The sequence below is a fragment of the Nicotiana tabacum genome, chromosome 15 (assembly GCF_000715075.1).
Source record: "Nicotiana tabacum cultivar K326 chromosome 15, ASM71507v2, whole genome shotgun sequence".
Lineage (NCBI taxonomy): Eukaryota > Viridiplantae > Streptophyta > Magnoliopsida > Solanales > Solanaceae > Nicotiana > Nicotiana tabacum.
Window position 1 is genome coordinate 134516247 of NC_134094.1, and position 27977 is coordinate 134544223.

Consider the following 27977-nt stretch of genomic DNA (forward strand, 5'->3'; position numbering starts at 1 on the left):
CAATGGCCACAGACTCTCAAGTTCAACATAAATCAGATTGTTATCAATTTACCAACAACAAGACAAATTGCACAAGGTATAAAAATACAAGAAAATTACAACATCACATGAAAATTATCAACACCACAACCCCATATAATCACATATCGTCCCTGACAGCCACCCTTATCACTCCTATTGCCGCCCTTATCGCTCTTATAGCCACACTTATTGCTCCGTCCAGACAATATCAATAGCCACCCTTATCGCTCTTATTATCACCCTTATCGCTCCGCCCAGACAATATTCCAACAAATACGACCATAGTGAAATGCCACCCTTATACCCACATAATATCAACGATAAAATGCCACCCTTATATCTTCAAAATAATAATTAACACAACACAATAATTTACACAGAAAATTATCATGGCAACATAACAAAATTAATTCATATCACAATTTACCCAATGGCTACAACCAAAATTTCAAAGATACAATCAAGTCAATTAATTTCACAACAAATAGCCGAAGGCTCCACACAATGTGTACAACACCCAAAAATAATCAACAGAGATAGAGATTACTCAACATAAAGCAAAATCTTCATTAACTCCAAATTTTCAATAATTATATAAATACCTCTTCTTAAACTCATTTAATTAATTATTTGTAGAGGAAAAAATCCAAAATAAAATTAAATTCCAATAATTATCAAACCAGCAAATTCACGAAATTTCATAAATAATCAAATAACAATCACATCAAATTGTCATATAACAACAGAGTCAACAACAAGGATTTAGGCACGACAAATAGATGATTAAATATATGCCGACAATTATCCAATTTACTATACAATATGCTCAAGACTTTAACTCAATAAAATCTACACATATAAGCCAAGTACGTACTCGTCACTTCGCATACATGGTTTTCAATTTCATAAATTGCACATAAGACTCAATGCCTAAGGGGAACTTTCCTCATTCGAGGTTAAACAAGACACTTACCTCTTTGAAGTTATGCCAATATTCTAAAATCGCCTTCTTGCTTGAATTGACCTCCGGACCACTCAAATCTATCCAAATTAATTGTATAACTTCATTAAAATTCATCGAAAATAATTCCGGATAGTAATACGTCGACTTAAAAATTTATTCCAAAAAGTCAACAAAAGTCAACGCGGGACCGGCCTCTCGGAACCCGACATAATTTTTATGAAATCCGAACACCCATTCTGATACGAATTCAACCATACCAATTTTATTGAATTCCAATAAAAACTCGACTTTCAAATCTTAAATTTTCGTTTTTGGAAGATTTTACAAAAATCTTGATTTCTTCCATTTAATTCCGAATTAAACGATGAATATAATCATAGATCACTTTAGGATATAGAACACTTACCCCAACCAAGCTTGTGAAGAATCCCTCCAGAATCGCCCAAATCCGAGCTCCAAAAATCCCAAAACGAAAATGGCGAAATGATCATTTTTGGTCCTTAACATTCTACTCAGTTTGCGAGCCAATTCTCGCTTCTGCGACGTCCACTGGCGCTGCCCTTGCACATGCGGAAGAGCTTCCGCTTCTGCACTCATGCAGGTGCGGGAAATTCTTCGCACCTGCGGCCTCAGTCCAGCCCAGCTAATTTTGCTTTTGCGAGCTTCATCTCGCTTCTGTGATAGTCGCACCTACACCCAAATTTCTGCATGTGCGATTCCAACAGGTTTGCCCAGAAATAGCAGAAATTCCAGCATTTTCAACAAGTCAAAATTCGATCCAAACCTCGTCCAAAACTCATCCGAGCTACCCAGGACCTCATCCGAATTTACTAATAAGTCTCGTAACACAATACGGACCTACTCGGGATTTCAAATTACATCACAGAACACCGAAATTACGAATCGCGTGTCGAATCAAATTTTGAGTTTTCAAATCTTCCAACTTCTATATTTTGCGCCGAAACGTATCAAATCAATCCGTAATAACTTTAAATTTTTCACACAAGTCATAAATGACGAAATGGAGCTATTCAAATTTTCGGAATCAAAATCCGACCTCATTATCAAAAATTCACCCTTCAGTAGGATTTTTTAAAAATCTTCTATTTTTCAACTTTCGCCAAAATATTTTAAATTGTCCTACGGACTTTCAAATCCAAATCCGAACATACGCCTAAGTCCGAAATCATCATACGAAGCTATTGCCATCATCGAAATTCTATTCAGGGGTCGTTTGCTCAAAAGTCAACTCCCCGATCAACTCTTTCCATTTAAGCTTCAAAATAAGAATTTTGTTTTCTTTAACTTAAATTCCGAATCTTTCGAAAACCAAACTCGACCACACACGCGGGTTATAATACATATTGTGAAGCTTCTAGAGACCTTAAGTCACTGGACGAGGTGAAATTTCTTAAAACGACAAGTCGGGTCGTTACAAATACACAAAGTATTTCATGTTCACGCATGGTTCGGAGAAAGACCGAATCTCAAAAGGGTGTGATATAGGAAACTTACCCTAATGCAAACATCAATGACTCATTTCACAGCTCAAATCATATTTGACCCAAAATTAGATCGAGGTTTAAACTATCAGATTTTCTAATAAAATACAGTTAATCTTAGCCAATATTAATATCCAAAAGATAGATTAGTCGATTTTGTAGTGAGATATCACAGATACTGTTTGAGTAGCAATAAATGGTAACAATAATGCTATATTCAATGATCCAAGAATAAAGGAGGTAGCATTAAATAACAGTAAATAATAATAAATGGTATTTATGTAAATAAATGCATATGAGTCACCCGAAAATTGTGAGATTCTTTAATATTTCTTCTGACAAAGATAGGTGATGATAACTGTTTGAATATTTGGATCCTCCTTGAATCGTGGGAGAAAAGATAGATAAAGATCTCAAGAAAATATGTATTTTGTATGTGTATGATAAAGCAAGAATCTTAAGAGATTGTCAATGTGTTGTCTTTTACAATGAGTGTCTCATCTCCTCTATAACTATATGTCTTTTTTATTTATAAGGGTACATAGGCCACAAAACCCTAAAGAATACAATTGGGAGGAATATTCATTGGAATATTTTCTGGGAACCCATATACCTAAAATTAGTCGTTACTGCTTCAGTAAAGGGAATGCCCGTCCTCGACTCCGTCCTTTGTCGAGCCACCCGACCTCGTCAACAATGTGTTGTGGTCTCATAATGTCGACCTTTTAAAGCTAAATTATTATATCTTGTTGATGACACGTGGTTACATTCGAAGGCTTTCTTAATATTGACTTGGTCCACATATATTTAGGGTAATTTTAGCCATACAAATCTGTGACCTATATGTTATGACATAAGAAAAAAATTATACTCCTTTTCAATTTGCTTAAACCTTTTCAAGTTTTATGAAATAAAATGTAAGTAAAACCTATATATAAATTACTATAAGTAATAATAAAATATATTTTTTTGAGATGGAGGGAGTAGTACAATAATATTTAAAAAGTATTTGAAAAAATAAAAAAGGAAAAATAAAAATAAAAAACAACCTTCAGTAACCAATTTCCTGAATTGCTAACCTAACAAAATTGCAGGCGGATACTTCAATGGAGAATCCCAAAATTAAATCCGCCATTTTCAGCATATCTTTCCTTCAACCATCTTCTTCTTCTTCCTCTCTCTACATTTCTCACGTTAATTAGAATTTCTGTTCGTACCTTAAAAATCTTCTTCACATTTCTCCAATGTCTTCTTCTTCTTCTTCATCTTCTCCTTTACACTTTCCTCTTCATAAACCCATCAACAAACACAACCCCATTTCACCACATTCTTCACTTTTTTCACCCCCAAAACAAAGGGGCAAATTTACCATTAGATGTGAATCACTGGAATTGAAACCCAAATCAACACCCACAAATGGGCCACCACCGTATCCGGGCGGAATGGGTCCATATACGGGTCGAGATCCGGCAGTGAAGAAACCAAGCTGGTTAAGACAAAAAGCCCCACAAGGGGAAAAATATGAAGAGGTGAAGGAAACATTATCTGGGCTTAAACTTAACACAGTATGTGAAGAAGCTCAGTGTCCAAATATTGGAGAGTGTTGGAATGGTGGTGGAGATGGTATTGCTACTGCTACAATTATGTTATTGGGAGATACGTGTACACGTGGCTGCAGATTTTGTGCTGTTAAGACTAGTAGAAATCCTGCTCCTCCTGATCCTTTGGAACCTGTTAACACTGCTAAGGCTATTGCCTCTTGGGGGTAAATTTTATTATTTTTTCTGTTTGTTAAATTTTGCGAGCTTATATTAGTTTGGTTAGTAAATATTCCCTCTGTCTAAATTTATGTGGCAGTGTTTGATTCAACACGGACTTTAAAAAAGAAAAGAAACTTTTTTGTACTTGTGATTTTGAACATGTCATAACATTTGTGTGTGTATATGACAACTTATCGTTAAGGGTAAAATGAGAAATTAATTATTTCCAAATATAGGAGTGTCATTCTTTTCAGAATGGACTAATGAGGAAATAGTATCACATAAATTGGAACAAATGGAGGTGTTTGGTTAGTAAGTATTACCTTAGTTTAAAATTTGTATGTTATAGTTTGACTGGATATGGAGTTTAAGAAAGAAAGGAAGACTTTCGAACGTTGTGGTCTTAAAACATTTGTGGGGATATAAAAGCTTCATATTAAGGGTAAAATGGAGAGTTTTAAGTTAAATTGTGTTTAAATGTAGAAATATGTCGTTCTTTTTGGAATAGACTTATAAGGAAATATAAGCCTAATGAGCCAACCTTCGGAAAAAATGTTCACGTTCACAAGTCTGCATTTTAAAGTTAACATGTGATTCCAAAATCGTGTTAAATATGTGGGAGGATGTTGAGCTATATGATTGTTTCATGATGGTTGTGTAAGGACTTGCAGAGGAATTTAAGGTTTTGGATTGGATTCTCACATAGTATATTAGTGTAGTATAAGTATGCAATTTAAATGATATATATTTTCTATCTTTACACAACTTTCTTGGTATTTGAATGAAATGGGCCCTGATAGAGCGGAATAGATATATACGGTTCATATAACCGATTTTAACTAGCTTTCGATTGAGTCTTAGCTGATTGAGGGATCGTTTAACAAGTGGTATTTGGTAATGAGTAGCATAATTCATCTGCTTTGTGTCTGAATTTTATCAAACCGCCATGCAATAGAAATGTGGTACTAATATGAAACAAACTCTGAGTCAGGTGTCTGATGGAAGAAATTAACACTGAATGAAAATATACCGAAAATCCTGCTTGGGTTTTGCCAAGTTGAAGCACTTTCAAATTTCAAATGCTAATTAAATTGCTATGAAGAAGCTTATGTTTTCTATATTACACTTCGTATATAAGTGGTAGGAATAAGAGTCCCTTGATTTTCTTCTGCAGTGTGGATTACATTGTCTTGACTAGTGTTGATCGCGACGATTTACCTGATGGAGGTAGTGGCCACTTTGCCGAAACAGTCAAAGCCATGAAGGTTCGGAGTTCATTGTTATTACTAAGCCTAGTGTATTTTGTGTTTTGTCAAGCGTATCTGTATATATATAGTACATGATTGTATCAAGTGAAACAAACTGGATTTGTGCTTATCTTACTTTCACAGTTGCTCAAGCCCGATATCATGGTGGAGTGTTTAACTTCTGATTTCCGCGGTGATCTAAGTGCTGTGTCTACTCTAGTTCACTCTGGATTAGACGTTTTTGCACACAACATTGAAACTGTGAAACGACTTCAACGTATTGTTAGAGATCCTAGGGCAGGGTACGTTCTGGAAAACTCTATTTTCTTCTCAGTTTTGTGCTATGAGTACTTCTATTTTTTGTTATTTACAGCTTTTCTATACAGCCAGTGGGTTTGGCCAGATGTTAAGAGACTTAATGTATTTATTCTGAACTGAAATATTGATATAAACCTTTTGTGCCATTTGATGAGTTACCAAACATTTCTTTTTGAGAAGGGGAACTTACTGATTTGGGAAACATCAGAAATAGCACTTGCAAGATTATTACATTTGATATTTAGCTTTTTTTTTTAAAAATCAATTAAGATATTGAGCTTTTCCATCTGCTAGCTTATGGATGAAACTTGAGCTCAACTATTTTGGTACTTTTGGCAATTCTAATAGGTCATATTATGGTCAAAATGTAAATGTATGTTTCCTAACAACTTTTGGGCTCCTATTGACAGAGAGCATATTCCTCCTTCATTAATTACATTAAGGATTGGGAGGAGGTTCCATGTACTGTCTTAAGGGGTAGGAAGGAGCTGAAGAATATAGGTGCTATCTGTTCAAAGTTTAGGAGGCTCCATTTAGTTACTTTCAGGCTGCTGAGTTGCCATTTTGAATACGAGAGAGAGCTCAAAGTTTAGGAAGTGTAAAGTTCTGTGAATTAGAACTTTTAGAATGACTGATTTTCCAAACAAGACTCAATGAGAATCGATACTTTATCAAGTTATCTGACCAGCAGTTAAAGTATCAAACCGATGGAAGTCTCTTCCTTTTGTCCTTGCTCTCTTTTCATTGAGCACTATGCTATTGTTGCCAAGCATGTCAAAGAAAAAAGGTTCCTCAATGGTTTAATGGGGAAAATTGACTATCGGATTACCTCCGAATGTTGTTCCTGATAAAAAAGAGGAAACTCCAGTCATAACTAAAGGAATACTTCTGTTCAACATTACAAGTTCTGCTCTATCTCTATCTCCGAGCCTCAACCAGCAAAGGGGGACAGCCATGCCAATCCAAGCACAGTAAAAGTGTGCCCACTCTACCCTTCTTTCTTTACCCTAGACTTCGTTCTTCAAGGAGACCCATGTGCATTTCCTCTGTTCTGTGCTCGCTACGCCCTTGTGCCTTTAGTTGAAGTATAGGTCGTCGATTCAATCTATCTTGATGGGTGTTTGTGCCGGCGTGTGTGTTTTCTAAAATCGAGTTGGTTCATACCTACAATACTTGTTGTCACTTCAGTTCAGAGAGCAATTAGTCGAGTTCCCTAACTTGGAAATTTCACCTGAAAAGGAACTTTAATATTTGGATTATCCGAGCTACTTTTGTGATAGAAATATGGCAGTTTCTTTATTTTGCTCAAGATAATAAGTTAACCTGGTTTTATGCTAGAGGGAATATCAACCGATATCTGGTTTATATCAGTTCCAAGTCTAGAAAGCAAATATGTCATGCAAACTGAATATATTATAGATCAAACAGTCATCATTTAGTCTGAAGGATGAACATAATGGAAATGCAAAATAAATCAGAAAATTGGATTTTGCACTAAGTCAAGCTAGTCCTACTTCAAATAAGAAATTTTATTTCTTTATGAAGTGTGAAAATGATGAATTCTAGAGCGGGTAAGCATAATTTCCTGTGTCAGAATGAACTTGTGTGCTACTTGTCCCTAATATAATAATAATGATAATGATAATCAGTGGTGCGTCAAGTGATGGTATACTAATATGAGATGCTAATTAATTTCATATTGGATGATGCAGGTATGAACAAAGTCTATCTGTGCTTAAACATGCAAAACTCGATAAGGAAGGGATGATAACTAAAACTTCTATAATGTTGGGACTTGGCGAAACTGATGATGAGTTGAAGGAAGCCATGGCTGATCTAAGGGCCATAAATGTTGATATTTTGACACTCGGTCAGTATTTACAGGTGAGCAAAATGGTACCCGCTTTCAACCTCTACATAGAAAGTGGCTTTACCGGTTCAAATCCTAAGTAACTACTTACAGAATGGCCTACTGGTTTCTGCGGTCTTGCCATTTTTATGTGATCAACCGACTTCATTTAATCTGTTTTTGACGTTTGAATTTTGTGATCCACTGATGCTGTATCTCTTCTTGTTGCTCCTAGCAGCTTAAATTTGTTAACTCCTTGCAAATATCTATAGGCTTTAACAAAGTTATCTCTCCTTTGTGCAGCCAACCCCATTACATCTTACCGTCAAAGAATATGTTACCCCTGAAAAGTTTACTTTTTGGAAGGACTATGGAGAGTCTATTGGCTTTCGTTATGTTGCGAGTGGCCCCCTGGTAAGATTTTACAATACTATCAATTACCTTTAGATAATCATAGCCTGCTTTTGAAATTATATTTTAGTTTTTTAATGTGGAACTCCCGACTAGATCATGGATGGTACTGGTGAATCAAAACCAACTCTTATTAAACAGGAGAATCGGACATTTTTTCGTTCTTAATCATATCAATTATCATTTGTCAAGTTTGCAGGCATCTTTTGACTACTCTAATTCTGTAACCTTTATGATTTGACTAAGTTTTTTTCTTCAGGTTCGATCCTCCTACCGAGCAGGAGAACTATTTGTTCAGACTATGGTAAAAGAGAGGACCAGAAATGCATAAAGCATCACAATAGTTTGATGTATCTTCTTATACAGACATACAAGAAGCTGCAATTAAAATTCTTTTGAGTTATTGATGATTATGACGACCTCTGAACACACAATACTCTGTAGTCACAGCTTAGCGTTAAAAGGTCAATTTTGCCTGTGACTATTGAACTATTTTCTTTTTTCAATTACATTCAGTTGATTCTGTATACAAACTAGAAGAGAATATTTTTTGTTAAATCATTTTTTTATTGTTAGTAGATGTTTTTAAAGCTCTTGAGCTGAGTTTGTCCAATTTGTGGGACTAGTTCATAAATACAAAATAACAATCAAGTAGTGGTAAACATTTGCAGATGAAATATCCATTACTAGTTCTTAGTTCTTTTACGCAGACTAGTGCAGAACATAGACTGCATCTGGTAAGATGTTCATATAGCATATTTCCATATACAAATGCCTCATTAGACATGTTAAAAAAATAAAATTGTTAATGTTTAAATCTAAATTATACTTGATTATATTTTAATCACCTATAATAATAATTTAAATATTAAATTAAATAAAACAATAGAGGGGAATAAGGTATTTTATGACGGTGATGTTCAAGCCTACTTGTGAGCATCTCGACTATTCCAATAGGTACATGCTACCTTCTACTAGCATAGCATAGGTATCAAATACTTGTGAGCTTGAGTACAGTAACGTTAACGATTAGTTCATCTTTCTTCGTGCTGAGGGTCTACTGGAAACAACCTCTCTACGTTCACTGTAGGGGTAAGGTCTGCGTACTCAATACCCTCCCCAGATTATACTGAGTTTGTTGTTGTTGCTGTTATTTCTGTTATTCTTTCAAAAATAAGTTAAAAAGGAAAAAAGAAAGACGACATATTTGTATTTCAGAAGTGACCTCTTATGAGTTGCTCGATGTAAGTTTTTATTTACCGAAGAAGGTATGATTTTAGTTATCTATACTCCATTTTTTTTTAACTTGTTTGACCTTTTTCCATTTGGGACGTTTTTGACATCATTCTATAGAATTTGCATAATTCTTAATGCAATTAACTATCCAAATTGTAATCAAACTGACATTTTTATCAATATTTTAATATATTCTCCATTATCATTAATATAATATATAAGTGAATAAACAAAAGGGAAAATTGAACATGAGTATTAACAGTTATGTTATACCAGCCATTTGCAGCTAACAGGGAACCATTTGCAGCTAACAGGGAATGTAGAAAGAGTACGGATTCCAAATCCAAAGAGCCATTTACAAGTGGGAGGAAATAGGGAAAATGATACTGTATAGACACCGAAAAAAATAATAACAAAATATATATATATATATATATATATATATATATATATATATATATATATATATATATATATATATATATATACACACACACACACACACACACATTTTTTCGGCTATTGAATGTAAATAGTTTTTGGCGCGGGCTAAAAATGATAATACCCCAGGGAAATAGAGAGTATGGATTTGAAATTCAAATATGCATTAACTTTGGAAAATTTACAAGGAAGCATCACCCAACAAGGGCAAGCAACCTACTAAAACTTTACATCTCTATGCCCCACACAGCAATTAGGGAGGGGAAAAATCAAATAGAGAGATTAACCCATAGGAATAATAGAAAGCCCCCAAAGCTATGATCTACTGGTAAGAGCGTAGCGCATGTCACGGATTTGAATCCTGTCGCACAAGAGCCTGGTATTTAATAGGGAAGGGTAGATGGGCGGACTCAACGGGGATTTCTAGGCTATATAAAAAACAGCAAAAACTTACAAGCAAACATCTAATTCCTAGTTCTTCTGCGCCAATTTGTGGAAAACTAAACCTATATGATCAACATGATACTCATTGTGTGGGCATGAAGTTGAGTTAGAACCAAAAAGAAAAAGAAAGCGCATGTACAAATGGTAAATTGCATGTCTCAATGTGCTAAATCCACACTTGCAGTGCCAATACTTGCCTTGTCGACCACGCGTACATTGTAGAGCTCATAAACTCTTGCACGGTTCTCTGCCCACCATTGTTCTGCCTGTTTCTCACTAAACCGCTTCCGACTGCACGTTTTGACATATATTAGCCTTAATTCCATTCAAAAACCAAGATTATATGATATTCAATGTATAATCATTGTAAAATGAAGTTTTTCCAATCTTGGACAAGTAAAAAGAGGTCTATAGCACAAACAGCATATACGCATGAATATAATAGGCGACTCCCAGATAACTGCAGATATAAAAGCATGAACAGGATCTTGTTCACATTCTCAAATGTGTTTTGCTTTAATGTGACAAAAGATCATTTACTGGATGAATAATGTAGAAACGCGGAAAATTGCATACTAATGATTTACGTTGACTTAACCTACCTGAAGCGAACCCTTTTAAGATCTTTGACGCCTCCAGGTAGGGAGGTAAGAGTAATATATACACCTGGCTCATCTTGCTCAACCCATTCATTCTCGTTACGAGAATCACATTCTTTAGTTCTGCCCCCATTTTTTGTTGTTGCCTCTGAATTCCCTTGTCTATTGTGAACAGCACTGCGATTACTGGCATTGCTTGATCCATTCGAAAGCAAATGGCTGTTAGATACACTTGACTCCAGTTCTTGAAAAGTTAGTTGACTGTGAACTTGGTCGATACAGCCATTTGGTATATCACTAGAGGTAATATCGGACTCGGAAGAAACAGATTTAGGAGATTTGATGTTCCGGGCGGGACCTACAGGCAGCCTTTCAGCCATTTCCTTCAGCTATAAACAATAACGACCACAATACAGAATATCAGCACCAGAAGCTAAAGGAACTGTGAGAAATGAAGAAATACACAAGAGAAAAAATGGAGAATGTATTGCTTGATTATTTGCTCAAGCTATAGCGTGTTTAATAGTACATACACCTTTCTAAACTAGGAAAGAAATGTTAAATAATTTCAAAGAAATAACAACTCTAATTGATTCCTAATTGATTCTAATTAATGTAAACCATATCCATGATTCTACCATATCTGCATGATTCTACCATATGTATACAATATTCTTAACTTGGAGCTCTAATAATAATTTACATACTAAAATATTACAGAATCTGCAATGCTGCTCTACTTCTGGCTGTCATTACATTCCAGCATTCACTTGTCGCTGGCAATTAATCAAGTACCTCTTAACTGATAAAAGGAGTATTCAATGTAGATCATCTGTATCTTAATTGAAAAGGGCGGCAAAGAGATGAGTATTAATATTAGAGTAAAAAGGTGACATACTAAATGACAGCGTGAAATAATGGCGCACGCAACCCGAAAATTGAAGAAAACCGACTGAAAAACCCTGAACATGAAAATTTTAACAGATCACGCACATTCTAGAAGAAATTATTCCTTACTGTGTTTGGGAGCATTTTCACCCTACTTCATAATTTGGATTTTTTTTTAAAGAAAAATGTTTATAATTTAGAAATTATAAGTAGAATGAAATCTTTATCCTATTTTTGCTTATACAAAAAGTTACAAAAAAGAAAATATGTTTATACACATTGGCTTGACTGTTCAACTCATTCATTGAACCAAAATCCCTAACTTTTTCTGTGCCTATAAAAAAGAGAAGCACAATTTTTTTCATACATATGCACAACTTTGCCACAAAACTTGAAAGTTTGATGATTAAAAAGAATCTAACTTACCTGAGCAGTAAGTGATTTGATCACTTCTTTTGCTGCTTTGCATTTAGCAGTCTCCTCCCCTGCAATTGCTATTGCCTCCTTCAGCTGCTTACTAGTTCTTTCCAGTTCTACCTCTTGAAATTGAGCCTTGCGTGTAAGAGTTTCCACCTATAATGAAGATAGTCAAACAGTGCTAAAAAAGAAAAACATATATAGTACCTTTGCAATTTGGGAACAGGCTTGCATTTTTTACTGTAACATATTGCATTCCATATGAAGATAAAGCCTCGCAACTTACACATAGACAACATATTTATTCCCTCCCCAAGAAAACAAAAAGCAAAAAGGAAAGAGAAAAGAAGAAAAAGAAGTTAGAGGTATCTTTTTAGGATAAAATGGATGGGTAATATTCATATTTCGAATGATGTGTCTGAGAATCAGCTAATATCTTATTGCAAGATATTGCACCCTCTATGTCTCCCTACAAATTTACAATTTTTGGCTTTATAGTTATTATGTATAGCAGTAACTGCCACTCTTTTTACTCGATGAATAGAATGCCAAATGCCTAGAATAAAGAAGACAAACCTTGACAGTAAGCAATGTTCTAGGGGTTCAGAAATAAATAAGTGCAATGGACTCGTGAATTGGGCTTCCAACTTTCAACAGCATGTTTTGAATTTTGACCCTTCTCTCCACCACCCACCACCCAAAAGAAAAAAAAAACTTTCAACAGCATGCAATTTGACATTCTATTGCAAATGAAACTCTCCATTATTCTTCAAGCGGAGGACAAATTGGATTGATTGGCTGTCCTTTAGAGTAGATTTTTGCATATCAGATATAGTACAGAACATCAGTACCTCTGCCGAGAAGCCAAATAGTGTCCTTAAAGTGGCAAAAATAATTGAAAGATCAGTACAAAATACATAGTACAGATAATAGCTATGATTCATTGTCTCCTTATCAACATGCTTATCACGTATCTTATCACTTATTTTATCTGGTTAAATAATACTGTATATGCACTTGGATAATTTTTTCACCCTACACAATAAGATCAGGTGCAACTTGTCACTGTTGCTCATCAAGTCCTTTTTTTTTGGTTAAAAAACCCAGCAAATCATCAAGTATTTAACTGTGTTATACACGCCATTGAATGTCTAACAAGTGTCTGAAAGCCCAATGATACTATTTGTTCTTAACCGACGTCTTGCATTTCGACACATCACACTATTAAACGTTGGCACAAATATTAAACTCATACACAAGCTTCTATCTCAGTTTTCCACCACCGACTGGATAAATCCAGCTTAATATTTTTCACAAAACTAGAGATAATTTGGTACTTTTTATTTTTGACGGGCCAAATCAGCACCTCATTGCAAAGTTCAAGATCCAAATCAGAAACAAGTACAAAAAGATATAGTACTGCATCAGTACCTATTGCATAGTTCAGGATCAACATCAAGCTATAAGTATAACCTACCTGTGATCTTAGTTTAACAACCTCCTGACCAAGACTTTCATTTGTCCTTTTAGCATCATCCACTACAATCCTTGGAGATGTAAGTCCACCCACTGTTGGAGTTGGTGTAGTAGAACGAGGTGGACTGGGCTGTCTAGATGTTGGTGATGTTGCTCGAGAAACAATCCTTGATCCGGGAACTGAAGCAGAGAAAAACTTCTTGGACGACGCAAAAACTGGATTAGAAGATTTAGAACTATTGAGAGCTCTCAATTGCGAGTTACTACTGGGAATAGGTGAGACACGACTGCTGTTGAATTCAAACTTTTTCTTCTGTTTGGAAGAGCGGCTTTCAACTTGTTTGAAGGACTCCATCGAAGAAAATCTAGCAAGATGAGGTCGAGACCTTGTATCCAACTTAGTATCTTTGTCTATGCCAACAGTTAACCCCTGGTTCAGGCTTCCTCTTCGACTCATGGAAGTCTCTGATGAAGCATCGGTTTCAATAGCTTTTTTCAGTTTATTACAACAGTTATCACAGACACGATAAAGTTTATTGGGATTTGGTGCCATTGATGCCCTCAGTGATTTCTTGCTGCTGCATGAATGACAAAAGACAAGACCACAGTTATAACAGTTGTGGCGCTTCCTTTTAAAATTAAAAGGAAGGCGGCAGCCAGAACACATGGATTGGTCAACCCCTGACGCCCATTTATGAAGGCAAATAGCTGCAGTAAAATTAGTACCACAAGCAATACTTTTGACTTGCTTGTCTTTTAAAGCTTCCACTAAGGTGGGAGAGTTTCTGTCATCTGTATTACCATGACCCAACCTTCCATTTGCTCCCTTTCCCCATGTATAAACTTCAGTTCGGGAAGTCAATACAGCAGCATGGTAAGCACCACATGCTATTTCCTCCACAAAGCTCTTTGAAAGTTTTCCTTCAACCCGACAAGGAAGCTTTCCATCAGCTTGAGGGTGACCTAGTTGGCCATATACAGGGCTTCCCATTGTATATACATGACCTGAAGTAGTTAGAGCAACTGTCAAGCTGTGTCCACAAGAAACCTGGCAAAAGTTGGGTTCAACAAGAGCTGCAACACAAGTAGGAACAAGTTTTGACTCCTTATCACCGTGCCCCAGTCGACCTTTATCACCATCTCCCCAAGTAAAAAGTTTCCCCGACGAACAATTGCTTGAACTAGAGTTTCCCACCATGACTTCAACAACTGCAGCAGTATGCCAAACCCCACAAGCTGCTCGAACAGTTCGAAGCCCCTTCAGAGATTCCACTTCCCTGGGTTTTGAAATACTTTTTCTATCTCGATGACCAAGAACTCCAAAAGTTCCATCCCCGAAAGTAAATAATTGGCCAGCAGAGGTCACCACAGCTGTATGCCAGGGCCCACAGGAGATATAAGAAACATGGATGCCCTCTAAGGGTCCATTTACTCTTTTGGGCACCCAATGACTAACTTCATTCCCATGCCCAAGAAGACCAAAATCACCGGCACCCCATGTGTACAGTTCACCAGAGAGTGTTACGGCACAAGTATGATTTTCGCCACAAGCAACAAGCTCAATGTTTGTATGGCCAAGGGAATCTATAAGCTTTGGATGCAAAACATCAGAATCGACACCATGCCCAAGCCTGCCTCCTGATTCCTCACCCCAGGAGAAAATCTCACCCTGCTTTGTTACTAGTGCTGCGTGTTTTCCACTGCAAGCTAAATTTTGGACATCCAGTACCACTGCAGACTCTAAAGCTTTGGGCAATAAAGAATCTACTTTGACACCATTACAACTGCCAATCCTATGAGGTCCACCACCTAGTACACCATCCGCAGTCCCTTCCCCCCAGATAAAAACATCCCCCAGTGCATCACCATCATCATGACCAGAACCTTGACTTGATGAGCTAACACCACTTGAAAGGCTTACTCTAAAGTTATCCATACCCATTGCCTTCATCTGACCATGTATGCTATCTGAACCTCCAGAAGATAAGGAATGAATAGAAGCACTAGCAGCATCTGAAGTGAAAAGGCCCTTGGGAGGTAAACTATAGTGAATTATGTCAGAGAATGCCTTATTTACACCATTTTTAGGTGGGCTTCCATATGGACTATGAAGGCGAAGCTGATCACCACCATCCTGATGGAAATAAAGGATCTTATTCAGCATCTTAGAGGAACAAAATGAAATTATATAATTTTGACATGAATATTGACAAATATAAAGTCTCATCTGCATATGCAGGGTTAGACATGCGAGATCGAATGTACCTTCTGCGAACTATCACCACTACCAAAAGGAGAATGAAGAGGAGAGTTTCTCCGCGTATATGTTCTGGGACTAGTAGCACCAGAAGGAACTCCATCGCTCCTTGATTCTGTTCTCCACTTTCGCTGGTGTCCACGTGAGATTAAAGCCTTCAAGCCACTAAACCATACCTCTGCTTCGTCTTTATCTTTGCATATCTAAGACATAAGATTGAAGAGGAAGGTGAGAGAGTTAGTTGGTGCAACAATTTCAAATGACAATGGAATAAGACGGAATTGCATGAATTACGTACAAGACTTTCCCAATAAAAAGGACACAGCTGTCACTAATGAAACTCTTACCAAATCCAGTGATCTATCATTGTATATGAGTGAAAAAGATTGGTACTCCTTCTCAGGTCGTGGGTGCCTTTGAAATATTGGCTGGAAAAGAGCAGAAGCAAAGCTTATTAATCAGATCGCACCACTAAACGTTTTAACATAGGTGGTTCAACTAGACCGAAAACCATGTTCATTAAGAACTAGAAATTTCTAATTAAAAAAAAAAACTGACACCAAATTATCATCATCAAAGTATGTAACTATGAACGGAACAAGCCGAAAGAAATCGTTAATCAACCACTAAGGCTGATAAAATCAAACTAACGAGCGCTAGTATAGCATGGACTTTGACCAAAGAGTGCTCATCTATGTAGAACGAATACGTAGATTCAACATGAAAACAACCAATCAAATTCAGCAATACTTCCTCAGAATGAGTTATATAACATTTGAGAAGACATGAAGAGTAAACTTCTAGTATAGTTTTAATAGGTTAATGTATACACACAAGACTTCACATGTGACCCAAGTTACTTAATGAAGAGCAAATGCAATTATATTTTCTGATAAAGAGCATATGCGGATATACATAGAGAAGAGATAGAGAAATGAAAACAAATAGTTAATACATCATACGATTATCGTTTAACCATGACATGTAAGTAAAAATTCCTTTAGCAGAAGATGTTTGATCCTACTCTTGTTACTATTTCAAAAAAAAAAAAGATGTTTGATCCTACTCATCCAGTCATACTCCATTTCTTTCTTCTTCTTTCTTATTTCTCTTAATTTTGTCTTTAAGAGACTAGAATATATTAACACGATACTTTCAAAAGAAAATAAAGAAGCTATGCTTTGAGACAAATTTGGGGACATGCTGATGTCACAGTTCATAACAGTTCAGGAACTGGTGATTAAAAGTCTGTATCAAATTAACATTCAAGTTGCTTGTCTGGCTAGATCTCTATAATTCTATGCACATTGGATTCACATGCCTCTCCAAGGAACTTCTAATCTCATAGCTTCTTTCTTTCTGTTCACTAATGAAAAGAGAGTGGGGATTGCTTATACCAAATAACAGAAAACATTTTATACTTTTGCTGAAACAGAAGCTCACGGGCCAAGAAAAGATGCAAGATAATTACCACACTGAAGATAACTTATAAATTCATTTGTCATTGACTTCGGTTAACATCTGAAAGCCACTAATGCCCATACATTTAACCACATAAATCTCTGGTGAAATGAAGTGAGCACACAGAACGAGTCATCTGGCCTTTCACCATATGAGTTCTTCGAAATCCATTTTAAAACCACAAAAAGAGAAATATAAAGATGGATAAACTTGTAGAATAGAATCAAATAGATACAAGTCAAAAAGGTTGTAGAATGGAGATTAGTATCTTCAGCAGAGGGAACTTACAGTGCGCTGTCCAGATATTATTCTTGACACGTGACTTAGCTTAAGGTGTTTCTCCTCTTTACCAGAAAACCATATCAGAGCAGACTCATCCTGAAACCATAATGACAAATTTCTTTTTTTAGACTCCGCACATTACCTTCAACTAACACTAAGTTTCAGAGGAGCACAGTAGTTACGGTTAGCTGCGATACAACGAAGCAATACACAGTTGCTGTAGTAAATTCCTACCTCAATAAAGAAAGGTAAAGTGAAACAACCGATATCCATACAGCAAGCATGGGATTATTTTATATCAATAACAGGTTTATCTATAAGCAGTCATACAAAATAAATAACAAAATGGCCATCCCTCTAAGGCTTTAGGTTTAAACCCCAGAAAGTAGACATGAGCTCAAATGCTGGCACTACTGGAACAAGGAAACAAAGAACAAACTACCTAGGATGAAGTTTACCACGTGTATTCGAACAACAGTCAAAACCACTACTTCACAATGGTTACATGGCAGCACGAATGTGAACAAAGAACCTTGACACGGATATCTCTGATGAATATTGTGTATCCACTGAGCATGAATTATCAACATCAAAGTTCTAGAATTCTGGATGACACATAAGGTAGGCATTTGGAAGAGAATTCAAACTTCCAACTTTTTATTAAGTCTCGTTTTCTGATTTATTATCATGAGATAGTGCGATTATTTTTGCTTCTCTTTAGTGTATGGCAGTTTGGATAGTATCACTTCCAAATGGGCACAGAGATTGTAGGAGTTTTGATTACTTATGTTTACTTTCAAGATTCTCAATCCACACTCTCCTTACCTGTGGTATTATTTACATCATTTGAAGGACACTACTTCAATCTGAGATACACGCATGCAAAAACTGAAGAGTAACAAAAAGGAACAAACTACGATCATGATGGTAAACATCTTCTACTTTTTTGACAAGTATAATCATGATAGTAAACATTACCAATCACTAATCAGAAACTGACACAAGCATTTAGGATGAAATATCAACACACTGACACATAAAACTGAAGATAGGCCAAAATACCACAAACTTCAACACTGCTGTAAAATCAAGGGAAATGACCTAATTTGCTTCATTGAGATATCAAATTCATGGTGAGGATGCCAATGCCCACCTATTACGTGCTTCCTAGCAGCCAGTGTTACGTCCAGTATGGAGAACTCTATGTCGGTCTCTCAAATAAATGATATAGATTCTTGTAACGTATAGATGTGGGGTCTCACCAAACTGTGTTATAGTTGGATAAAGATGGACGCCCATCTCGCGCTCGGATAGCTAATATGATTACAGAGTAGGGATGCATAGAATTTCATTATTTCAATACTAAGAAAAGCAAGCCATATGTACAAAATTAAACAAAGAATGAAATGATACTTACATTTGCCAGACGAAAGGGGCAAAACTTTGGCTTTCCCCTTCTTCCATACTTCAGCAAACATGCCCCCTTCTTTAGAGCGGTTATCGCCTGAGATAAATCAAATGCAAAGGAATTTCAAGCAAATAGGAATTTCAAGCCAATGAACCTTGCTTCTGTCTTAACCCACTGCAGTAAACAAGGTTCATAACTTTTCTCTCCCAAAAGCTGTAATACCATAGCTAAATCTTGGCACCATTGCCCATTCACCCCATGCCCAAAGAAGAAAACAAAACCTTATTTTTCAAATGAGGACGTAAATGTTCCATAGAGACAAAGCAGCCCATACTAAGAAAGAGGAATACAAAATGAGGTGTTGAGTATATGACCATCTCATCTAAAAGCTTAAGCTACTAGAGAGAGTACATCTTAGCTAACTTAATTATGTCTTCAACATGCCCCTTAATGTGCTGCTTGATTCTTGGGCCAAGCACGTGTATGTTCTTTTTCTATAATGGGTGGCAAAGACCTCTGTCTTCTCTAATACTATGTTGAAGTGTAACTATCTCATCTAAAAACTTAAGCTATTAGAGAGATTACACTTTAATTTACTTACTTATGCATTTAACATGAGTGGTTAAAACACTGAAGGCAAGGAAATTAGGGGATTAATAAATTAACTTAGTATAGGTTCCAAGCATAGTTGCGAGAACCTACCTAATTTTATTTATTTTTATAACAGTAGTACTCGGACTAGCTTGTGCGCACTTGGACTATTTCACTATTCCACCAGATACTTGTTGCCTCCCACCGGCACATGCATCGGCTATCTATTCCCACCAGGGCTTAGGCAGATCGAAAGAAATCATCCGGTATTTCTTTATGCCTCCATTGGGATTTAAACTTGACGCCCCGAGTCAAATGGAATTGAAAAGACTTTTTTATATATATAAACAAGGTGACATCTCGAAAGTGCCGCTAGTCGAGACCCATAGTACTCCTACCACTTCATTGATCATTAGGGCATATTTTAATTATTAAAACCGAAAGTGCATCCTCCAAACTTATGTCAAGGAAGAAATCGTATTAGTATAGTAGTAATAAGCAATAGTTTGACGGGGCTTAAAATAATGACAAAAATTGGAAGAATAAGACAGTAATTTTTTTTCTTTTTACCTGTTCAATATCTCTTTCAACTGTTCCACTAGCTCTGTTGACATCTGAATTCATTCCTTTCAGCTCAAAATTATTCAAATAGTGAAGAAACCCATTTCTCAAAAATTAAAAGAAAATCTCCGATTAAAATTGAAGGAACTAACTGCAGTAATTGCAAGGCTTTAAGAATTTGTAGTAACAGTTTCTTAAATGCAGAAACCAAAACACTGCTTTAATCTCAACGCCACAAAGCTTATAAACCGAAAATGGGTTAAAAAAATTAAAAGAGCTGAAACTGCAAATGGGCTGACAATGAGAGTAAATTTCACTGATTTTGATGAGAGAGAGAGTGGTTTTAGGAGAGAGAATGGCAGAGAGATTTGCTGAAAAGTGAAGCAGTAGAATCTAGCTATTATTGGGGAATATATCGTTTTGATCTGATTTTCCAAAACTGAAGCAGTACACACACACACGCACACAGTACAAAGTGTTGCAGAGGAGAGAGAAGGGACTGAAGAGAAAGAGAGGAGTGAGGTGGTCAAAAGGGTACTGTGGATTTATGTATAAAATTAAATTAAAATTAGATTACGTATTTCTACCTCTTTCTATTTTGGGATGGAAAATATAACTATATTTTTATTTTAAGTAATAAATTATCTCTCCATTCACTTTTATTTGTTCACTATACTAAAAATATATTTTTACTTTTACTTATCCATTTTAGCTAATCAACATAAAACTATTTTAGGGCTATAAAACAGAAATTCAAGACGTTTCCAAGATTTTCATGTGTTATCATTCACGCCATTCACGCCATCTACATGAATTCAGGTGACCGGCCCCGAATCTTCTAAAATTTTGCGAGCTTATCAAAAATAACCTAATGAACAATAATCATTGCTTTGTCATTACCATTCCTTATTTTCTGGCGTTTTAGGGGTCATAAATTTCCTAAAGACGATTTCCAAATTTTCATGCCCTTTAATTCACGCCATTTGTATGAATTAGGTCGACCGGCCCTGAATCTCCTAAAATTTTGTGGGCCCTTCAAAAACGACCTAATGAACAATAGGTATCGTTCTGCCATGACCGTTCCTCGTTTTCTGGCACTTTAGGACGTTTAAACAAAAATTAAAGACGATTCCCAGATTTTAGTGTGCTATAATCCACGACATCTGCATGAATTCGAGCGATCAGTCCCGAATTTCTAAAATTTTGCATGAATGTAAAAAACGATCAGATGAACAACAGTCAAAGCTTTGCCACGATCGTTCCTCATTTTTTGGCGTTTTAGGGCCATAAAATAGGAATTCTAGACGATTTCCTATTTTCGTGTGCTATAATCCACGCCATATGCATGAATTCGGAAAACCGTTCCCGAATCTCCCAAAATTTTGCGGGCCCATAAAAGCGACTAAATGAATAATAATCACCGCTTCGTCATGATCGATCCTCGTATTTTGGAGTTTCAGGGCCATAAAATGGGAATTTAAGACGATTTTCAAATTTTGTATGCTATAGTTCACGCCATATGCATAAATTCGGGCGATCGACCCCGAATCTCCTAAAATTTTGCGAGCCCATAAAAGAGGCCTAATGAAAAATAGTCATCGCTTTGCCAAGACTGTCCCTCATTTTTGATGTTTTAGGGCCATAAAATAGGAATTCACGACGATTCCCAGATTTTTATATGCCCACGCCATCTGCATGAATTCGGACGACGGACCTCAAATCTCCTAAAATTTTATGGGCCCACAAAAAATGACTAAATGAATATAGCCAGTGTTTCTCCATAACCGTTCCTCGTTTTATGGCATTTCGGGCGATAAAACAGAAATTCAAGACGATCCCCAGTTCTGTGTGCCATAATCCACGCCATCTGCATGAATTCGAGCGACTAGCCCCGAATCTCTAAAATTTTGTAGGACTGTAAAAAATTACCTAATGAACAATAGTCAATGCTTCGCCATGATCGTTCCTCATTATTGGCGTTTTAGGGCCATAAAATAGGAATTAAGGACGATTCCCATATTTTTTGTGATATTATAGTCCACGCCATCTGTATGAATTCGGACAACCGGCCTCGAATCTTTCACAATTTTGCGGGCCCATTAAACGACTTAATAAGCAATAGTCACTGCTTTGCCATGATCGTTCCTCGTATTTTGGAGTTTTAGGGCCATAAAACGGGAATTCAAGACGATTTCCCAATTTTTGTGTGCTAGTCCACGCCATATGCATAAATTCGGGCGATCGATCCCGAATCTCCTAAAATTTTGCTGGCCCATAAAAAAGACCTAATGAAAAATAGTCATCGCTTTGCCAAGACCGTCCCTCATTTTTGGCATTTTAGGGCCATAAAACAGGAATTCAGGACGATTCCTAGATTTTTATGTGCCCACGCCATTTGTATGAATTCGGGCGACGAACCTCAAATTTTCTAAAATTTTACAAGCTAACAAAAAATGACTAAATGAACATAGTTAATGCTTCTCCATGACCGTTACTTATTTTTTGGTATTTTAGGGCCATAAAATAAGAATTCAGGACGATTACAAGATTTTCGTATCTTGTAGTCCACGCTATCTACATGAATTTGGGCAGCCGGCACCGAATCTCCTAAAATTTTGCGGGCTCATAAAAAACGACCTAATGAACAATAGTCGCTTCACAAGACCTTTCATTGTTTCTTGACGCTTTAGGGCCATAAAACATGAATTCAGGACGATCCCCAGATTTTTGTGTGCTATAGTTCACGCCATCTGTATGAATTTGGGCGACCGACCCCAAATCTCCTAAAATTTTTCACGGCCATAAAAAATAACCTAATGAACAATAATCAATGCTTTGCCATGACCGTTCTCGTTTTTGGTTTTTTGGGGCATGAAAAATTAAAGATGATTCCTAGATTTTCGTGTACTATAGTACACGCCATTCGCATGAATTAGGGCTACCAGCCCCAAATCTCCTAAAATTTTATGGACCCATAAATATGACCCAATGAATAATAGTTATCGCTTCACCATGATGGTTCCTCGTTTTTAGGGTTTTAGGGCCATAAAATAGGAATTCAAGGTGATTCCCAAATTTTCGCGTGTTATAGTCCACGCAATCTGCCTGAATCCGGGCGATCGGCTCCGAATCTCCTAAAATTTTGGGGCCCATAAAAATAACCTAATAAACAATAGTCATTGATTCGCCATGATCGTTCCTCTTTTTTCGATGTTTCAGGGCCATAATACAAGAATTTAGGACTATTTCCAAATTTTCGTATGTTATATAGTCCACGTCATCTGCATGAATTTAGGAGACCGACCCCGAATCTCTTAAAATTTTGCGGGCCCATCAAAATCGATCTAATGAATAATAGTCATCGATTCGTCATGATCGTTCCTCGTGTTTTGGTGTTTAGGGCCATAAAATAGGAATTCATGATGATTCCAAGATTTTCGTGTGCTAAAATAGTCAACGCCATCTACATGAATTCAGACGACTGACCCCGAATCTCCTAAAATTTTGCGGGCCCACAAAAATGACCTAATGAACAATAGTCATTGCTTCGCCATGATCATTCCTCTTTTTTGGTGTTTTAGTACCATAAAACAAGAATTCAGAACGATTAGCACACGAAAATCTAAGATCAGACAGAATTCAAGTTTTATGGCCCTAAAATGCCAAAAATGAGGAACGGTCATGGCGAGGCAATGACTAATATTCCTTAGGTCGTTTTTATGGGCCGACAAAATTTTAGGCGATTCAGGTATGGTTGCTCGGATCCATACAGATGGCATGGGCTATATGCTCAAAAATCTGGGAATCGGTGAAATTCTAGTTTTATGGCCCTAAAATGCCAAAAAATGAGGAACAATCATGGATAAGCAATGACTAATGTTCCTTAGGACGTTTTTGATGGGAAGACAAAATTTTAGACGATTCGGGTTCGGTCACCCAGACTCATACATATGGTGTGGGCTATAACACATGAAAAACTAGGAATCGAGCAAAATTTTAGTTTTATGGGCCTAAAACGCCAAAAATAAGGAATGGTCATAGCGAGGCGATGACTAATGTTTCTTAGGTCATTTGATGGGCCGACAAAATTTTAGGTGATTCGAGTCTGGTCGTCCGGACCCATGCATATGGCCTGAGCTATAGCACGCGAAAATTTAGGAATTTGGCATAATTCCAGTTTTATGACTCTAAAATGAGGAACGGTCGTAGCGAGGCGATAACTAATGTTCCTTAAATCGTTTTTGATGGGCCGACAAAAATGAGGAATGGTCAAAGCGAGGCGATGATTAATGTTCTATAGATCTTTTTATATGGGCCGACAAAATTTTAGGCGATTCGGGTCCGGTCGGCCGGACCTTTATAGATGGTGTGGGCTATAGCACATGAAAATCTGGGAATGAGATGGAATTCTAGTTTTATGGCCCTAAAACGCCAAAAAATGAGGAATGGTCATAGAGAGGCAATGACTAATGTTTCTTAGGTCATTTTTGATAGGCCGACAAAATTTTAGGCGATTAGGGTCCGACGCTCGGACCCGTACAGATGGCGTGGGCTACAACACACGAAAATCTAGTAATCGGGTGGAATTCCAATTTTATGCCCCTAAAATGCCAAAAAATGAGACACGGTCATGGAAATGCGATGACTAATGTTCCTTCGGTCATTTTTGATGGTCGGAAAAATTTTAGGCAATTCAAATGCGGTCGCCCGGACACATGTAGATAGTGTGGGATATAGGAAAAGAAAATTAGCGAACCGGGCAGAATTCTAGTTTTATGGCCCTAAACTATCAAAAATGAGGAACGGTCATGATGAGGCAATGATTAATCTTCCTTAGATCGTTTTTTATAGGCCAACAAAATTTTAGGCGATTAGGGTCCCGACAACCGAATGGTGTGGGTTATAACACAAAAAAATATGGGAGGAATCAAGCTGAATTCCTATTTTATAGCCCACGGTTATGACGAAGCGATGATTAATATTCCTTAGGTAATTTTTTATGGGCCGAAAAAATCTTAGGTGATTCGGGTCCGGTCGCCCTGACCCTTGTAAATGGCGTGGGCTATAATACATGAAAATCATGGAATCAGACGGAATTCCAATTTTATGGTACTAAAACGCTAAAAATATGGAACGACCATAATTTTAGATTGGCCGGTAAAATTATAGGCGATTCGGGTCCAGGCATTTAGATGATAGCACACGAAAATGTGGGAATCGAGAGGAATTCCAGTTTTATACCCCTAAAACCAGTGGCTGATCTAGGATTTTGAAGTAATGGGTGCTCCACTATATTTTGTCAAGTAGGCATATAGAACGTATAATCAATGGGTTCAACTATATTCAAGTTTTCGTCATAGGACACAGAGCATGAATATATACGTAAAAGATCATCAAAATCTCAACATATATAAAACTTTTAACCCATAATTTTAAAAGTATAGGAGTAAGAAATTAAAAACTGAACATCAAATTTTATTCCTAGATCCTCTCTATTATCACAAAATTGCTACAAAAATAAAATATAAGTAAAGTGAATTTGAGGAGTTCTAGGAAGTAAATATGGGGAGAAGAAAGTAAAATGAAAAAGAGAAACTAAAAGGGAAAAAGAAGAAATAGAAAATGCTTTCTCAGTTGGGGAAGCGGAACAAAGATATAATTGAAAACAGGAAAATAAGAAAGTAAGCAAATAAATAAATAAATAGAAGAGGGGCTGAATGGCCTGATATTGGGAGCAAAATGAAAATGAAATAAAGAAAGTAAAAGAAGAAAGCAAACAACGAACAAGGAAAGAGAAAGAAAAGATACGCTGTCTAATGCTTATAGTAGGATTCGATCTTGCGCTGAGGACTTTAGGGGCAGTTTACCAGCCTCAATAACCACATGATCCACAGCACCCAGGTTCCTCGCTGCTAACAATCTAATATATCACTTTTGTCAAGTTTTCAGCGTAATTCTATCAGTTCCGCGTCCAAAGCAATGGGTGCTCGAGCGCCCATAATGACCAACGTGGATCCGCCCATGCCTAAAATGCCAAAAAATAAGAAACGGTCATGGCGACTCGATGACTAATGTTCCTTAGGTCATTTTTTATGAGTCGACAAATTTTTAGGTGATTCGGGTCCAGGTGCCCGGACCTATGCATGCATGGGATATAATAGCACATGAAAATTTGAGCATCGAGCGGAATTCCAGTATTATGGCCCTAAAATACCAAAAAACGAGAAACGGTCATGGCGAAGCGATGACTAATGTTCCTTAGGTTGTTTTTGATGATTTGATAAAATTTTAGGCAACTACGATTAGGTATCCCAGATCCATGTAGATGTTATGGGCTATAGCACACGAAAATCTAGGAATCAGGCAAAATTCTAGTTTATGGCCCTAAAACGCCAAAAGATAAGGAACGGTCATGGCGAGGCGATGTCTAATGTTCCTTAGGTCATTTTTTATGGGTCGGCAAAATTTTAGGCGATTCAAGTTAGGTCGCCCGGATCCATGTAGATGATGTGTGCTATAGCACATAAAAATTTGGGAATCAGACGAAATTCCAATTTTATGGCCTAGAACACCAAAAAAATAAAGAAAGGTCATGGCGAAGCGATGACTATTGTTCCTTAAGTCATTTTTGATTGGCCGACAAAGATTTTAGGCGATTCGATTCCGGTCGCCCGGACCCATACAGATGGCGTGAGGTATTTCACTCGAAAATATGGGAAACGGGCGGTATTTAAGGAACGGTCATGGAGAGGCGATGACAAATGTTTATTAGATCAGTTTTGATTGGCCGAAAATTTTTTAAACAATTTGGGACATGTCGCCCAATAAGGTAGAATTCAAGTTTTTTTGCCCTGAAACGCTAAAATACGAGGAACGGTCATGGAGAGGCGGTGATTATTGTTCCTTATGTCATTTTTGATGGGCCGACAAAATTTTAGGCGATCCGAGTCTGATCGCCTGGTCTCATGCAGATGGCGTGATCTATAGCACACGAAAATCTAGGAATCCGGGGGAATTCCAGTATTATGGCCCTAAAATGCCTAAAAACGAGTAATGCTCATGGAGAGGCAATGGCTATTGTTCCTTAGGTCATTTTGTTTTTGGCCGACAAAATTTTAAGCGATCTGGGTCTGGTCCCCTGAGCCCATGCTGGAGGCATGGGCTATATAACATACGAAAATTTGGGAATGAGACGGAATTCCAGTTTAATGACCCTAAAATGCCAACTGACGAGTAACGGACATGGAGAGGCGGCGATTATTGTTCCTTAAGTCATTTTTTATGAGATGACAAAATTTTAGGTGATCCGGGTCCAGTTGCCCGGCCCAAAGAAGAATGCGGGCTATAACACACGAAAATTTGAGAATCGGGCGAAATTTCAGTTTTATAACCCTAAAAAGCCAAAAAATAAGTAACGGTCATGGCAAAGCGGGGAATATTTTTCTTTAGTCTACTTTGATGGGCCGACAAAATTTTAGACGATTCGGGCCGGTCGCCCGGGCCCATGTAGAAGGCATGGGCTATAGCACACGAAGATGTGAGAATTAGGCGGTATTTAGTGTTTTATGGCCCTAAAACAATAATAAACGAGTAATGGTCATGGTAAGGCAGTGACTATTGTTCCTTAGGTTATTTTTGATTGGCCGACAAAATTTTAAGCGATCCGGGGCCTGTCGCCCGAGCCCACGCAAAAGGCGTGACCTATAGCACACAAAAATCTAGGAATTATGCGAAATTTCAGTTTAAGGCCCTAAAACGCCAAAACAACGAGTAACGATCATGACGAGGCAGTGACTATTATTCCTTAGGTCGTTTTATATGGGTCGGCAAAATTTTAGGCAATT

The 27977-nt window shown here is 37.1% G+C and overlaps 2 protein-coding genes across 2 annotated transcripts; one reads left to right on the plus strand and one right to left on the minus strand.

Moving 5' to 3' along the window:
• Positions 1 to 3546: 3546 nt before the first annotated feature.
• LOC107798233 (lipoyl synthase, chloroplastic) lies at positions 3547 to 8666 on the plus strand. Its single transcript, XM_016621205.2, has 6 exons — positions 3547 to 4252; positions 5422 to 5512; positions 5639 to 5796; positions 7525 to 7696; positions 7965 to 8075; positions 8332 to 8666. Exons 1-6 carry the CDS (start codon positions 3732 to 3734, stop codon positions 8401 to 8403), a joined length of 1125 nt encoding a protein of 374 aa, XP_016476691.1. The 5' UTR covers positions 3547 to 3731; the 3' UTR covers positions 8404 to 8666.
• A 1230-nt stretch (positions 8667 to 9896) lies between these two features.
• On the minus strand, positions 9897 to 20672 carry LOC107798229 (PH, RCC1 and FYVE domains-containing protein 1). The gene is made up of 9 exons (XM_016621201.2): positions 20143 to 20672; positions 18991 to 19077; positions 17580 to 17669; positions 16178 to 16258; positions 15839 to 16033; positions 13575 to 15707; positions 12107 to 12253; positions 10796 to 11181; positions 9897 to 10484 (listed from the first exon to the last, which is right to left on the minus strand). Exons 1-9 carry the CDS (start codon positions 20194 to 20196, stop codon positions 10352 to 10354), a joined length of 3306 nt encoding a protein of 1101 aa, XP_016476687.1. The 5' UTR covers positions 20197 to 20672; the 3' UTR covers positions 9897 to 10351.
• Between the last annotated feature and the right edge of the window lie 7305 nt (positions 20673 to 27977).